Here is a 15,357-nt window from a genome sequence, read left to right as displayed (position 1 = left end):
GTTTAGTAATTTAAGTTATTTGTTATAGGGGGAGGGGGGGTCTTCAAAAAGCGTACGAAAGCGTATGGGGGAGGAGGGGTTGAATATAAAAGTACGTATGCACTAATTTAAAAAATTTTTCTTAGTTAATGCTTGTATTTCTAACTCATCACCACTTACAAATACTTATCTATAACTAGATGTTTTTTAATAAATAACTAGATATTTTTGAATATAATAATAAACAAGTAATTTTTTTAAAATAATAAAACCATGACCGTCACTATGAAATGACAGTTGAGGAGGGAGGGAAGTATACTTGCCCTTAAAGAAGATCTAATTACAATTTATTTTTGGAAACTTTAAAGTTCTTTTTACCAAAGGAACTTAAAAATTAGTAAAAGTAGTTTAAATTTAACAATAAAAACGTAATAAGTTTAAATAGGCTTGGTAAAAATGTTGTGGGTTTTTAGTTTCAAATAAACAGACAGGAACGTTTATTTGGCGCTTCATAGTTACGTTTGAAGCGTTTTATAAATGTAACATCTCACTTACTTGGTTACGTTTATTAGTTATTTAGGAATAGGGAAAGTTTTAATGATAATGCACAATTATTGTATTTTCTTGCGATATTCAAAAAGATTTGCTTGCGATGGTCATAACAATTGTTTCGACTATATCCAGCCTGGAAATTTTCTTTCAAAATGTCATAGTTTTTTACATACTCTCCACCTATGTTGTTGTATCGCAATTAAAGTAGGAGATTAATTACCGCGAGGAAAACAAATTTGTGCTCAATCTTATACAAATACGAAATTTTTTTGTGTATGAGAACATAGTTATTATTTCTTAAACATAACAAATGTCACGTTACAAAATTGCATCATCTTATCTAGGGTAATTTTTTTGATAAATATAATAAACAAAGATGCTTTAGAAACTGGAGATTTAAATTTTTGAAAAGTATTTCAGCTAAAAAAATGCAAGCAATCAATTTAGTGTTTGAAAATTTGAACATCAAGGTGACAGCGAAGTGTATTACTTTGCAATCATTTAAAAGATCGTTTATACAAAATAAAACAAAAAAGACTTGTTGAAAAATTTGTGCAGTTGATCTTTAAGCGCTTTTGCTGGCAAACAGGAAACTTTTAAATCAACAAACTGGCAAGAATGTTTGTTTGGTACCTTTAAAGTATAGGTTGTGGTAAAGGGCAGGGTGATAAAATCACAAATTAAAAAAAAAACTGTTATCTTTATAGGTTTCAAAACATCGTTTTAATATTGTATAAACAAAATTAATAATATAGTCTTCATTAATCAATTAATTTAAATTGTTGGTGATCTAAATCAAAGGGTGATTTCACCCAATCAAATATGTTTTCGATGACATGAATTTGATCAGAATTACTTTCATTAACTGTTAAATGAGTATCATCGTTTTCATTGTCATTTTTATTTATCTCAGAGGTAGCGTTGATTATGTTTCTAAACACGCATTTGTGACGCTTAACACTTGCTTTAGAAGCGTGATAAATTTTGCAGGTTTTGCAAGTTCTTTGATCAATTTTTTGTTGTGAAATTGATGGGCAGTACAAATCAAAGGAAGCTTCCATCGAAATTTTTGAACCTATATATCCCAAGCGCTGCGCTAGAGAAGAAAAGTAAATAAAAATTCCTTCAGCAGCATGAGACATTACAACTGGACCTGGTAAAAAACGTTGAGGAAAATAATTTTCCAGGAACTTCGCCTAGGTTTACAGCAATTCGGAACATCACACTTAACGATCATTAAAAAATACTGACTTTGTCTTACATAATTTTCAATCCATTTTGAATCTTGCTCTGGTATTGGTGACAGTTGGGAAGGTTCAACATATTCAGCACAAACAGAATAGTTATTAATTACTATATCAGACCATACCTCAGCTAGAGTTTCTGCAGCTTTAGCAAAAAAAAATTTTTCTATATCAACGTCAATTATTTTTCCAGATGTATTTAGATGTGTCCCAAAAGGATCATGTGGCAAAACCAATCCTGCTAACTCTCGAATCAGCGGAGCCATACGCCGTTCAACCCTGTTATATGCTGAATAATGAGGTGCATGAGTTACTGTTAGATAGACATTCAAATTCCATTTTATAAATCTTGCCATGGCAACTTGCAATGGTTTGGGAAACCTTGGATTTTCATCAGGGCCTCCATCACATGCAACAACAAATATAGGTTTTACCTGACCTTCTGGAGTACAAATAGTGCTGCTATCATGCTTCATAGATCTAATAGCAATATACGTTGGTCCAGAATATCACACTGCGTCAGCAAATTTGTTTGGATCAATAATACAAGCTGCATAAACAGACGGTATAAGTTTATGTCTGGAAGCCACTAAAAAATCATGATCTGGCAAATGTACTTGATAATCAAGATGCATCAAAATTGGTGATTGTTTTGTTGCAGCTGCTAATCCTAATGGTAATTTGGCTTTGTCGTCTAGACTTAAATAAAGCATGAATCTGGACCAAACATTGAACAAATTTTATTTTGGATTGCCTCGCGTTTCATTTTTTCAAGATGGGTTTGTTTTGTTTTTATTTGCTTTTCTACAAAAATTGATTTTATTTTAAGTTCATCAGTTATCAATCCTGCACGGCGCACATTTACCAATGTTAACAGCTGCTCTTTTAACTGCGAAATTTCAGTTTGAATTTTCTCTTGTTGGGGAGTATTAGGTTTTTGCGGCTGATCAATTGGTACTTTTGTTTGTAGTTTTTGACTTTTTTGAATATCAAATTTAGAAGAAGTAGCTAGTGTTACATTGATAACAAAATCTATTTTGTCTGCTTCATCGGATGTTAACAAAGCTTCTGGTCCCTCATCTGATATTTCGTTTATGAGAGAAAGCTTCACTGCAATAGATTGATTCTTTGATGTTTTAACATTAGACCAAAAAGACATCTACTGACTTTTGCTTTCCATTGTTTTTTGTGTGAGTTCTTTTAAAACTAATTCCTACGTCAATTCTTTATGCTTAATTTGCCATAATCTATTAGCTTCTTTCTGTTGCTCCTGTTTACTTTTTTGTGGCATAGCTTTTGCTACTTGTTGGTAAATAATTTTGTACTTTTCATTATTATTCATTTTAATAATTCCGTCTTCTAAATGCAGCTTAAATTTAAAATTAAAATTAAAAGCGCAGCGGTTAAAATTAAAAGCGCAGCTTAAATTTTATGCAAACCCTTTGGTAATGCAAACGGGTGTCGTTTGTTTAGTTTTGAAATAATTTATAGTATCTTACTTTCATTAAAAAATATTTTTTTTTTAAATAAAGTTGATAAAATTGTAAAAAATACTTTTAACATAACAATTTCAAAAATTAATATTTAAAGTTTAACAATACTTTAAAAATTTAGCTTTTAATCTTGTTACCCTTAGCAACACCGTTATCGCGCTAATTAATTAAAAATTAAAATATGAAGAAATTCCAAAATTCTTTTTATACTTCATATTGTTTTTGAAAAGATTGAGCAATTATTCTAATCAAATGAAACGTTTTGAAATATAAAGAATATCACCACTTTTTGATGGCTTACTCATTATTTTTACTCATTCCCGGCGTACTTTATGGACGATTCCTAATATTTAAATTTCTAAAATAATGTTGTTGTTTTTTTACAAATTTTAACTTTTTAACTCATAAAGAAAAAAGAGAAAGGAGGGGGGGGGGGGGAAGTACTTCAAAAGCGAACGTACTTTTCAAAGGGGAGGGGGCTAAAAAGTACGCATGGCACAGGGGGAGGGGGTCAATTTTTCGAAATTTTTGGCGTACGTACTTTATGGACAACCCCTTACCTTAATTTCACATAAATATTTTAAGGAAACTTTAATTTTTAGGTAAATAAAGCTAATTATTTAAAGAAATATTAAACATTTATATCTACGAAGACGATTTTGGCAGATAAAAAAAGAATGCATAGTTTGTTGAATTATAAATAAAAATTTGATTATCTTTTCTAATATTAACTTGTCTTGCATAAGATGGCATACATCTACTTTCAGCGCTTGCAACGCGTAATATAAGACAGTAATCACCGGGGGTAGGGGGGGGGAATTTTAAATTAAAATTTATTAGGGAAAAACATATATGTAAAATATTTTTCAACAAATATTTTATCCCCTCCCTCCTTTAAAAAAACCATATGCCCCCCTTATATCAAAATTGTGGTTACGGCTCTGTTAGATTAAATAATTCCAAAAGAATGCAGAGATTTGAAATTTTTTGCTTTGGTTTTACTTTGGCAGTGTTCAATAACTTTTGCGCGAAAACCATAACTTCGTTATTGTTTATATTTAACTAATTTACATTTTATATAATCATATTTTGAAATAACTAATATTTAACCATTTTATAAAATAAGAACAAAACAACGTGCAAACACAAGACATAACTAAAAAATTTGGTCTCCAGATATTTTACTGAAAATAAAACAAATCAGGCCGTGTAATTTAAGTAGGCCGTGGAATTGGTCAATAAATTTATTAACGCGTTATTCACAAAGTTTCTTAAAATTTTAAAGAAGTATAGAACTACGTCCGCGTCACCCTGGCAACGCGCTGTTAGCAGAGAAACTAAAAAGAGTGAATAAGTTAAAAGAAAAAAAAAAGAACTTTAACTAAAGTATTTAAAAGAATGGAAGAACTTAAAGTTCGTTTAACAATATTGTTCTTTTTAATAAGTGCTGCTTTATGTCTCCTTGTTAGTATGAACACAGACAATTGGACAGAACACCAAGGAGTTTTTTCAGGATTGTGGCGAAAGTGTAAAAAACTAAATGGGGAAACATCTTGCGAAGAACTTTCCAACAATTCTTTACCTGGTATTTTCCTCGTTTTGTTTAAATATTTCAAAAAATTACTTAGAACTGCAAAATGTAAAACCATCACGATGTTAACATTTTAATGTGAAACCATTACGATGTTAACATTTTAATGTGAAACCATTACGACGTTAACATTTTAATGTGAAACCATTACGACGTTAACATTTTAATATCAAACAGTATTGTACACTTTTGTGTTATTCATATTTATTAATAAAAAACTTGAATGACACAAAACTGATATAAAAATTAATATAAATTAATGTAAATATATATGATATAAATTATGGAAATAAAAAATTAAAAAAAAATTTAGAATTATATTTTTTTCAAACAGATTTTGTAACATTTAATAAAAAATGCGAATAATACAAAAAACTGATATTTTTCTTATAAACAAGATAAAAAAGTTTAAAAAAATTAGAAAGAAATTTTTTTTCAAATAGTTTCGTAACACTATAATTGCATTTAAAATCGTCTAAAACTGATTAACTTAGTGACATAATATTTAAATTATACCGTTTTAATTATGCCGCGTTTCATTTTCTTACATTCATTTTGCTCCTAATTAATTACATTCTCCTAATTAATTACATTGCTCCTAATTAATTACATTGCTCCTAATTAATTACATTCCTAATTACATTCATTTTGCTCCTAATAAAAACTTTAGATTTAAAGTCAATAACTTTTGATAAGTTAAAGAAAAAGTTAAAATTTTTTTGCGTTAATAAACAACATAAGATAGTTTTATCAAATGAAAATGGAAAACATTTTAAAAAATGAGTTAAAAAACAATTTTTTGACATTTTACTCAATAATCATGATTTTTTTTCGTAGTATACCTATGACACGTTTACATTTTTTTTTAATATTAACCAAATGTTGTCATGAAATGCTATAAATATAATTATATAATATAGTTTGTTTAAAATAATTGAAGCTGTTGCTAAGACTTTAAAAGTATAAATGAAATTTTTATCTCCCATTAAGGTTTCTTTACGTATGTGAGAGCACTCTACGCTTTAGCATTAGGATTCTTTATTGCTGGAATTTTATACTGTATATTTGTTATCTTTCGACCTCGTACGTTTGGATTGACATGTTTTACAGTTTTTGTCATTATTGGTGGTAAGCTTCTACATTTTTACTATAATAACTTAAAAAAGTTTATTTTAGCGAAACATAGCGCCAAGTTAGAATTATCTTATTTTATCTCCACTTTTTAAAAAACTCAAATTATTGATAGTGTTATGTACCTCAGAATAATCTTGTTCCATTTTGTCGAAACTTAAGTTATAAGCAAAAAAGTTGCAGAGAAAACATGAAGTAAAAGCGGTAAACAAAAGAGTAAAAGCGAGTCAAACCGATAATCGAGCAATAAAAATCAAATAACTTATTTTTAAGAATTTTTTAACTATTTTTTTTAAATTAGATAAAAAAACCAAAAAGCACACTATTAATTAATTTTTTTTTAATTGCATTTGAAAATATAAAAACCAAATGAAAAAAAAAAAGATCGCTTTTGGCAGAAATTCTGCTAAAACGATCAATAATAAAATACATTTAATAAATTTAACATTTTATATATTTAAAAGTATTTATTGTTATATATTTTTTATATACTCTCGAGTTTCTAATAAAAAAAGGGAGAGAGGAACGTTTATTAATTTTTGGAAAATTTTAAATTTTCCAAAAATTAATAAACGTTCACCCTCCAACCTCCAACGGGAGAGAGGAACGTTTATTAATTTTTGGAAAATTTTAAATTTTCCAAAAATTAACAAACGTTCACCAACCCACCCTCCCTATGCTTATTAAGACCTCCCCCCTTTTTTTTTATTAATTTTATCTCCAGACACTTAACAACAAGATTCATGAGCATCTTACAAGTGACAATCTAATGTTTATAGGCATTTAATTTCATCTGTTTTTGTAAAAATCTAAGTAACTATAATTGTTTTAAAATTTTGGATATATATAATTAAAAATAAAAATTCTTTTTCTGGATTAACTTCTATTTGTTAAAAAATGTATTTCTTTTTACAATATTTCGAGGGAATATAGAAACCCTCGTTTTCAAGTATATTAAAAACCTTAAGGGTAACCCTTGGGTTTTTAATATAAATGATAAAGAGGGTATCTATATTAGTAACCAGACTAGTCTATGGATAGACTTACAACACAGACATAGACAATTCTGTATGTTGTAATGGACACAACAAATGTTTAATTTTTTGTCCTTGTTGTGTCTATCAAATTTTTGATGGTGTCCTAAGATTGCTCAGTTAAAAAATAATTTTCACTTCATAAGTCTACAAAGCATAATTTTTTGTCTATTTGGTGTCTATGATTTTGTCTAAATTTACTTGATTTCATAAAACCAGAAATCTTTCATTACCGTATTATTTGAAGATTGTTATGTAGTAAATTTATAATATTAAAAAAATATTGAAATGACAACAAAACTCCAAATGACGATCATTGCCCATGATTAATTATTGTTTAAAACTTGCGTACATATTCATCAATAAAATGAAAGTAAAAAACATTTTTCTTTTTCACTATTGTTTTATTCACAAACCTAAATAAATTTTAACACCTATTGGAATCTTCTACTTACTAATACACATTTTATAAAGGACAACTCCTTGATCACATATTTTTAAAATAATTTTATTGAAGGTGATAAAGATTTTAGTGACTAAGGAAAATTTTTTAAATGATAAACTTACTTTCAACTTTTTTGAAGTAATCCCAAACTGGAGAGGGCATTTTAAAAATAAATTTTCACGCACATTCACTGAGAATTGAAAAACAACTGAACTGAGTAATTAATGAACTTCAATTGAGCACAAAATAGTCCATTTTGAGGTTTTTAAATAGACATTAACTTTTTAATCAACAGCACACGCTGGACAAAAAATTAAAAAATGAACTTCTGTTAGAAAAATTGTATTTTTAATTTTGTGCTCGTTTTCAGTTTTTGAAACGATGCTGCAGTGAAAATTTAATTACTCGTTATAAGTCCAAATTATATATTAAATAGATCTTCTATACCTCATTAAAAAATCGAGATTGTTTATTTAGTGTCCGTTTTTAAAATGATTGTCTAGAAAGACAAACATTTTTTACAGACAATTCATTTTTGATAGTTGTAATTAAAATTGTTGCAATTAGTGCTTTGTCGAAGTCTATTTTTGTCCTTTTATAATAAGTCCATTAGAGATTGTAGGGTTGCTAATCTATATTCCCTCGAAATATTGTAAAAATAAACATATTTTTAACAAATAGAAAAATCCATAAAAAAAAGTTTTTTTAAAAAATATTTATACAAATAAAATCTATTAAAGATGTCAACATTTAAAATATATATATATATATTTTTTTATCCATTTATTTTAACCATAAAATATGAAAATTTACAATAATATTTTATAAGCTCACATAAATAAGGTTAGGTGTCACTCATATAGTTAAAAACTAGTCAATGGAGTGACACCTAAAAAAAAACTTAAAAAAAACAAAACAAATAAAACACAGAAAGAATTATAAATAAGAAAAAAAATTAAAAAGAAAAAAAAAAAAAAAAAGAAAGAAAGGAAAATAAAGCACTAATAAATAAAAATATTAATAATAATGTAAATAAAAAAACAAATAGTATCTATATCATAATAACTTTACTAAAAATTATAACTAATGATAAAAACAATGGTAAAAATAATTATAGTAAAGTTTATAACTATGACAGAAATTAATAAACATAACAATTGCAAAAATTAGGGCAATAACCATAAAAACTATTACTACAATTGAATCACTATCATTATCATTATAATTAATATTAATAAGATTTTAAAAACAAAGATAAATTAATGATAATAGTAAAATTAATAGAGTTAAAAAAGACAGTATAAAATAAAAGTAATAATAGTTTTATAAATACAGTAATTTAATATAAGCAATAATAATTAAAGATAAAATTAATATTCATTAAATATATACTCAAATAAAAATTTCTTAATTTGGTTTCGATTGAGAAGAAGAATGTTGGTAATAATAGGGTATTTAGTTAAAATCTTTTTTTTATAAATGGTATTATTTGGTTCCAGTGAGAAATTGATGTTTTATAGAGCGCTTACCATATTTAATAGTGTTGAAAAAGAAAGTGTGCAGGCTAAAATTTTCAGTATTTAGCGTGTAATTTTTGTCTGTGCCACTTGCTTTAATAAAAAAATTATGAAAGGAATATATATATATCGATTTTATGTAGTTATCACGGCGTTAATTTTTGGCCAAAAATCTTTCAACATGAATCGTTCGCGCGACTGTTAAAACTAAATATTGTTTAGACTGGAATATTTTTACGTTTGGTTCAGTCTACACTAAAATATACAGTTAAGTAACCAAGGTTTATGGCTTAATTGGTCAAAAGTTGATTGTTTTAATGTGTTAATATAGCTAATATTTATCTTTTATATTACTATAAAAAACATTTTAACATATTAACACATTAAAACAATCAACTTTTGACCTATATATATATATATATATATATATATATATATATATATATATATATATATATATATATATATATATATATATATAATGATTCAAAATCTCTGGTTAAAAAAGAAAGATAATAATGCAAGTACAAATTTCAGCAATTTGTACTTGCATTATTATCAAAAATTTCAAACTTTTGAGCAATTAAGCCACGAACCTTGGTTACTTAACTGCATATTTTAGTGTAGACTGAACCAAACGTAAATGTATTCCAGTCTAAACAATATTTAATTTTAACAGTCGCGCGACAATTCGTGTTGAAAGATTTTTGGCCAAAAATTAACGCCGTGATAACTACGTAAAATCGACTAATTCTCGACTTCAATGCGTGATCATTCGTGAACTGCATTTAAACGATTGCTGTGACTCTATGATAATAGTACAATCCTGTAGCTTTCTGGAAATCTTTGATGTTTAAATTATTATTAAAAAAAAAAGTATACTTCTGAACCTTATATTTTCGCAGAATTTAAAGTTTATTTATCTAGTAACTAAAATTTGTGTTTTTATGTTCCGTGCGTTATTTCGCTTTCAACTTAATCTATTATTTGATAACATTACTAATGCATTCTATTCATTACATTTTTATTTAGTAATTTTAATTTATTAGATTTAAAGTTTGGATTTATTTTTTAAAACAAGTTTAAAAAAAGATTTAAAAAACAAAAAAATTATTTTTTGGATTATTTAAAATTTTTTATCATTTTTAATCATGTATTTAGTAACAAAAAGTTCATTACATGCATTTAGTAACAGTTTATTAACATATTGATTATATAATTTGATTGATTTTATATTAAACTTGAATATTAATAACTAAATATACTAAAAAAAGAAAGGAGAATATTTTTTTTACACAAAAATATATTTAGTTGTTTGGACTGCACATACGCACAGTTACGAGTTTTTATTTGTGGTATTTTTGGCTTTTTTTTTTTTTTTGTAGTTATTAAGGTGCTCCCGGAAATCTTTACAATCTTATTATAGAGCACCGCGGAAGAGCATTTAACAAGGAAGTTCATGGCTCCTTCCTTACAAATGTCGCTTATTGGGCTAAAGCCGGTGTCAAACCTCTAGGTTCTGAGCCAGAACTTTAACCACTGCGTTAAATTTAACAATGTATCTTTTTTTTTAGGTTTGAGTTTGTTAATTGGACTTTCAATCTATACATACTTCAACGATGATAAGTTTAGCAACAGTATACGATTCCACTGGTCTTACTTTGTTGGTTGGTTGGGTGTTTTCATGTCATTACTTGCAACGATAATATCATGTTACGACATAACGTATCCCTCATCACCTTACGGTCAAGCATACAGAATAGAATAATCATCAGAACGAGAATAATCAGAATAGAATAATCATGTCATCACCATACAGTCACGCATACAGAATAGAATAAAATGCAGATATTTTTAAAGACTCGGCTTCTTGTTTATTTTTAAGCACTAATTTTTGATATTTTTGTTTAAACTACGACAAAAAATTTAATTGTCATCAAAAACAATAAAAAGAGAAAATAGTTTAGTGCAACTTTTTTTTTTCATTAGTTCAATAATAATCATAGTAAAGACGCATCAATACTAACTATTGCAACAATAGTAACTGGGTGCAAATATTGAAAACATCTTTGAGTCTAACCTAATTAAAAAAAAAAAAAATAGCTGTCCTTCGGAATCCGTCAAACCCACTCCAGAATTATTTGTTCTTAATTACCTCGAATGTACATCTATTTACATATCTAATTTTTACCATAGATTAGTCAAATCAAAAATAATTCCGATTCGCAAATACTTTATTATATGTTTTATATGCTATTTTTATTATACATGTTTATATAATTACAACATTTTATTATACATGTTTCTATGACTACTACGTTAATATCTGGGTACTTAATATAAATAAGATGCTTTACAAAAAACAAGAGATTTTTAACAATAGCTTCCTTTCATTTTGATGAATCCTGCGACTTAAACGTGCCTGTTTTACTGTTCATACGGACCAAATTAGATTCAACCTGCAAATTACAAATTTTTGAGTCGTATTGTGGTACCACAAATAAAAACCACTTAATTTCGTAAACAAAAACAAAAATATTTTGAATAAAGACTGTATTTTATAAATAAAATAACCTGCGATTTCGTATTGGCAATAGCTTTGAATATTCTTCTTCTGTGTTCTAACGAACCGATTCCTAATGCTTCAAGATCATCCATTGTCAATAGCAATATTTGCCGTGGTGTGGCGAATCCTTGTTCTAAAAAATTATTTGCATATCTTCCCATATCTATAGCCTCTAGCCATTTGTTAATTGTCTGCATGATAGTAGAATCAAGTGCATCGTCTCTAAAGTTAAATTTTTTTTAGTTCATAATATTGCCCGACCGTAATATTTAGATTTTTTTTTTCTCACATTATTATTTTGTCTTTTACGTCTTAAATAATTCGATTTTTTGTGCATAATATATTTATTGCAATAATTAAACTTGTAATATTGCAATTTTATTACGTTGTTACCTAGATATCGTAGCTTTGTAGCTATTGATATTATTACGATATATTATTAGCTAAATATCGCAGTTTTGTAGCTATCGATATTATTACGATATATCGTTAGCTACATATCGTAGCTTTGTAGCTAGCAGTATTATTACAATATATCGATAGCTATAGATCGTAGGTATGGCTACATTTTGTAGCTTTTAAGCTAGCGATGTTACAATATAACAGTTCTATAACTACCATGTGAGTATAGCAATCTATCGCTATAGCGATACCAACACGGTTGTTGCAAAAGCTACGATATATATCTATTTAAAAAAGCTATGTAGCCAAAAAAAGATATTAGGTCGGGTGAATAAAAAAAAGCTATTGATTTTACTCAGTAATTGGTTAGCTTTACGTGAATAAAAACTTATATGATGATGAGGGAAAAAAAAAATCATGATGATGAGGGGAAAAAAAAAATCTCAATATCTCGATAAATAAAAAAAATTGTTAATTTTAAAACTTTATAAAAATATATTTCTAACAACTCCACAACTGTTCACAGTGATTTGACAAAAAAAATTGTTTATAATTATTATTAATTATAAGTTGCCCTGAAAATTAGAATTTTAATATTCTTAAACTTTTATTATTCTTAAAAAAAGTACAAGAAGAAAACCTAAAATTTAATTTTAAACTTCATTCCGTTTTTTATTTTCAGGTTTTTGTTTTTTTTCAAATCACATAGGAATGGAATTATTAATTCAATATATATATGTTAACTTTCATTGCAGTGTTTACAACTTTGTTTTCTACTCTTGGAGCAGTCGAAAAAAATGGCACCTGAAAAACAAGGTCATACATTAAAAAATTTAACTAAAGATACTTCTCGTGCTTTTTCTCATACATGTCCTTTTGATGGTTGAACTAGAAGTACATTTAGTAACTACAAGTCATAATAATGTTTGCCTTGGACACTTTACTAGTGACCCTATTGGTAGAGCATTTGGAAAACATCGGCAAAGATCAGGTGGTACCTATTTTATAAATGTTCAGCAAATATTACAAAAAGTTAACATTAAAATAACAAAACTTTGTCTGAATATTGGTATTACTGCGAATGATTTAGAAGTATCATCAAGCCATTTGTGTGACAAATCTAATTATGTAATACAAGATGATATTTTGTTTAATGTGTTTCATAATTTTCCAGTTATTAAAAGCAATTTGTCTAAAGAAATTAAAATGTCTTTGGTTTACATTGCTGGCTATATCGATAGAGAAGATCCTCCAGTTGAAGTTATTATTTTGTTTTGACCAGTTTGGAGATTATGTCAGAGTGATTAATCGTGGTGGTTTAAGTTCGCCTGGAGATATCATTTGCCATTGGATATTTTATTTCATCACCTGTACACTTTTGTCTGTTGTGTTAGCTTATCCAACTATTTTTAGATGGTATCTTACTTTTATGGAATTACCAATGTTTAAAAAAAAACAATGAAGAATCCTTCCCAATATATTTTTTAACAACTATCGCCATCTTTATTTCCCCCGATCTTCAATGGAGCCCAAAATGAAAGTTTTGAAGTTATCTTAAATGTGGAATATATTACATATATATATTGAGTAATTGTAGTTTTATTTTGAAAAATTATTTTATCCTAAAGATTTTTTTGCACAATAAGAAGTGAGTTTTTACTACATTATATTTAATGAAATGTGGTTTGCATTTATTATACAATATTTTATTTCGGAGGTTGAATTCATTTATTTTTTACAAAAATCTCTATTTATGACTTATTATAACTCATTAATTATTAAAAACCAAAAAACAAACAAACAGATGCTTCCATAAAAAAATAATCGCCTTTTTTTATAACCTGTATGTTTACGTATGTTCAATATAGTAGGCCATGATATATATATATATATATATATATATATATATATATATATATATATATATATATATATATATATATATATATATATATATATATATATACACATATATATACATATATATACATATATATATATATAAATATACATATACATATATATATATACATATTATTTATATATATATATATATATATTATATATATATATATATATAAATATATATATATATATATATATATATATATATATATATATATATATATATATATATATATATATACAGATATATATAGATATATATAGATATAGATATATAATATGTTATATGTATATGTATGTATTTATATTTATATATATATATATATTTATATATATATATATATAAATATTTATATATATATATATATATATATATTTATATTTATATATATTTATATGTATAGATATATAATATGATATATGTATATATTAAGAATATTTGATGCAAACTTTCTTTATTTTTTGCTTCTGCTTTAAACAAAGATTTTGTTTTTATTAAATTTAATTTGTTTACAGTTAATGATGAAATATTGCCATTATTTTTTTATTTTTTATTTCTTAAACATCTTTGCTTCCAACAAGGCTGAAAGCAACCACTAATTAAAGGTGGAAGTTACTGGAAGAGAAAAGATGAAGATTGTAGAGCAAGATAACAATACACAGACAACTTAAAAGGTTGCAAATTATATGAATCAGGAAAGCAAAATGAAGGAAGCAAATTCCAAAGAAACGATGATCAACTATGTTTACAATGCAATTTTGCACCTTGTCAAAAAGAGGAAGGGCATCATTAGAAGATCCGCCCCAGATATGGCAACAGTATTCCATACAAGGCCGGATTTGATATTTATAGAGATAGAGAATAGAATCCGGAGTAAGAAAGTGTCAAGCTCGATAAAGAGATAGCAGATACTAATTTTGCAAAAGATGTGATATATTGTTTCCAAGAAAGATCGGAAGTAAGAGTTAATCCAAGAGGATGAGGGGTAGATGACTCATCGAGAACATTACCGTTCATAAATATAGAAAGATCTAAATTATTGCAATAACAATTGGCTGAATAAAATTGAGTTTTATCTGAATGAATATATATATATATATATATATATATATATATAAATATATATATATATATATATATATATATATATATATATATATATATATATATATATATATATATATATATATATATATATATATGTATACAGTATTGTGCAAATTAATTGCTTTAAACATTTTTTTGTTATTTTTTGTTTTATTCAAATTTTCTCTAATTAAAAAAGTAAACAAACATAGGTGGACACTACACTAAGAAAAAGATCTAAAATATTAACTTTACTTCAGTATTCTGATAAATCTCAACAAGAAACAGCCACATTATGTTCAGAAAACCAATATACAGTTAGCCGGGTCAAGAAGCATTACTTTGCAACAGGCAGCTTATCACCATTAAGTCGAGGAAAATGTGGCCAAAAACAAAAGATCTCAGTGAGAG

At 26.4% G+C, this 15,357-nt stretch overlaps 2 protein-coding genes across 2 annotated transcripts in view; one reads left to right on the top strand and one right to left on the bottom strand.

The window, feature by feature from the left end:
- The first annotated feature begins 4,619 nt into the window (after positions 1-4,619).
- Positions 4,620-10,958, top strand: LOC124814261 (claudin domain-containing protein 2). The gene is made up of 3 exons (XM_065799001.1): positions 4,620-4,853; positions 5,850-5,987; positions 10,561-10,958. The coding sequence occupies exons 1-3, from the start codon at positions 4,667-4,669 to the stop codon at positions 10,752-10,754; spliced, it is 519 nt and encodes a 172-aa protein (XP_065655073.1). The 5' UTR covers positions 4,620-4,666; the 3' UTR covers positions 10,755-10,958.
- Positions 10,959-11,376: 418 nt separating this feature from the next.
- The window catches only part of LOC100214606 (ephrin type-A receptor 3-like), a gene marked incomplete at its 5' end in the record, with an annotated part of 71,339 nt that continues 67,358 nt past the window's right edge, over positions 11,377-15,357 (bottom strand). Inside the window, 2 exon segments of the mRNA NM_001309728.1 lie at positions 11,377-11,445; positions 11,561-11,774. Of these exon segments, the coding sequence (NP_001296657.1) occupies positions 11,377-11,445; positions 11,561-11,774 (283 nt within the window).

The sequence above is a fragment of the Hydra vulgaris genome, chromosome 06 (assembly GCF_038396675.1).
Source record: "Hydra vulgaris chromosome 06, alternate assembly HydraT2T_AEP".
Lineage (NCBI taxonomy): Eukaryota > Metazoa > Cnidaria > Hydrozoa > Anthoathecata > Hydridae > Hydra > Hydra vulgaris.
Note: the sequence above shows the minus strand (reverse complement) of the source record. Positions and strands in the feature narration are given on the sequence as shown.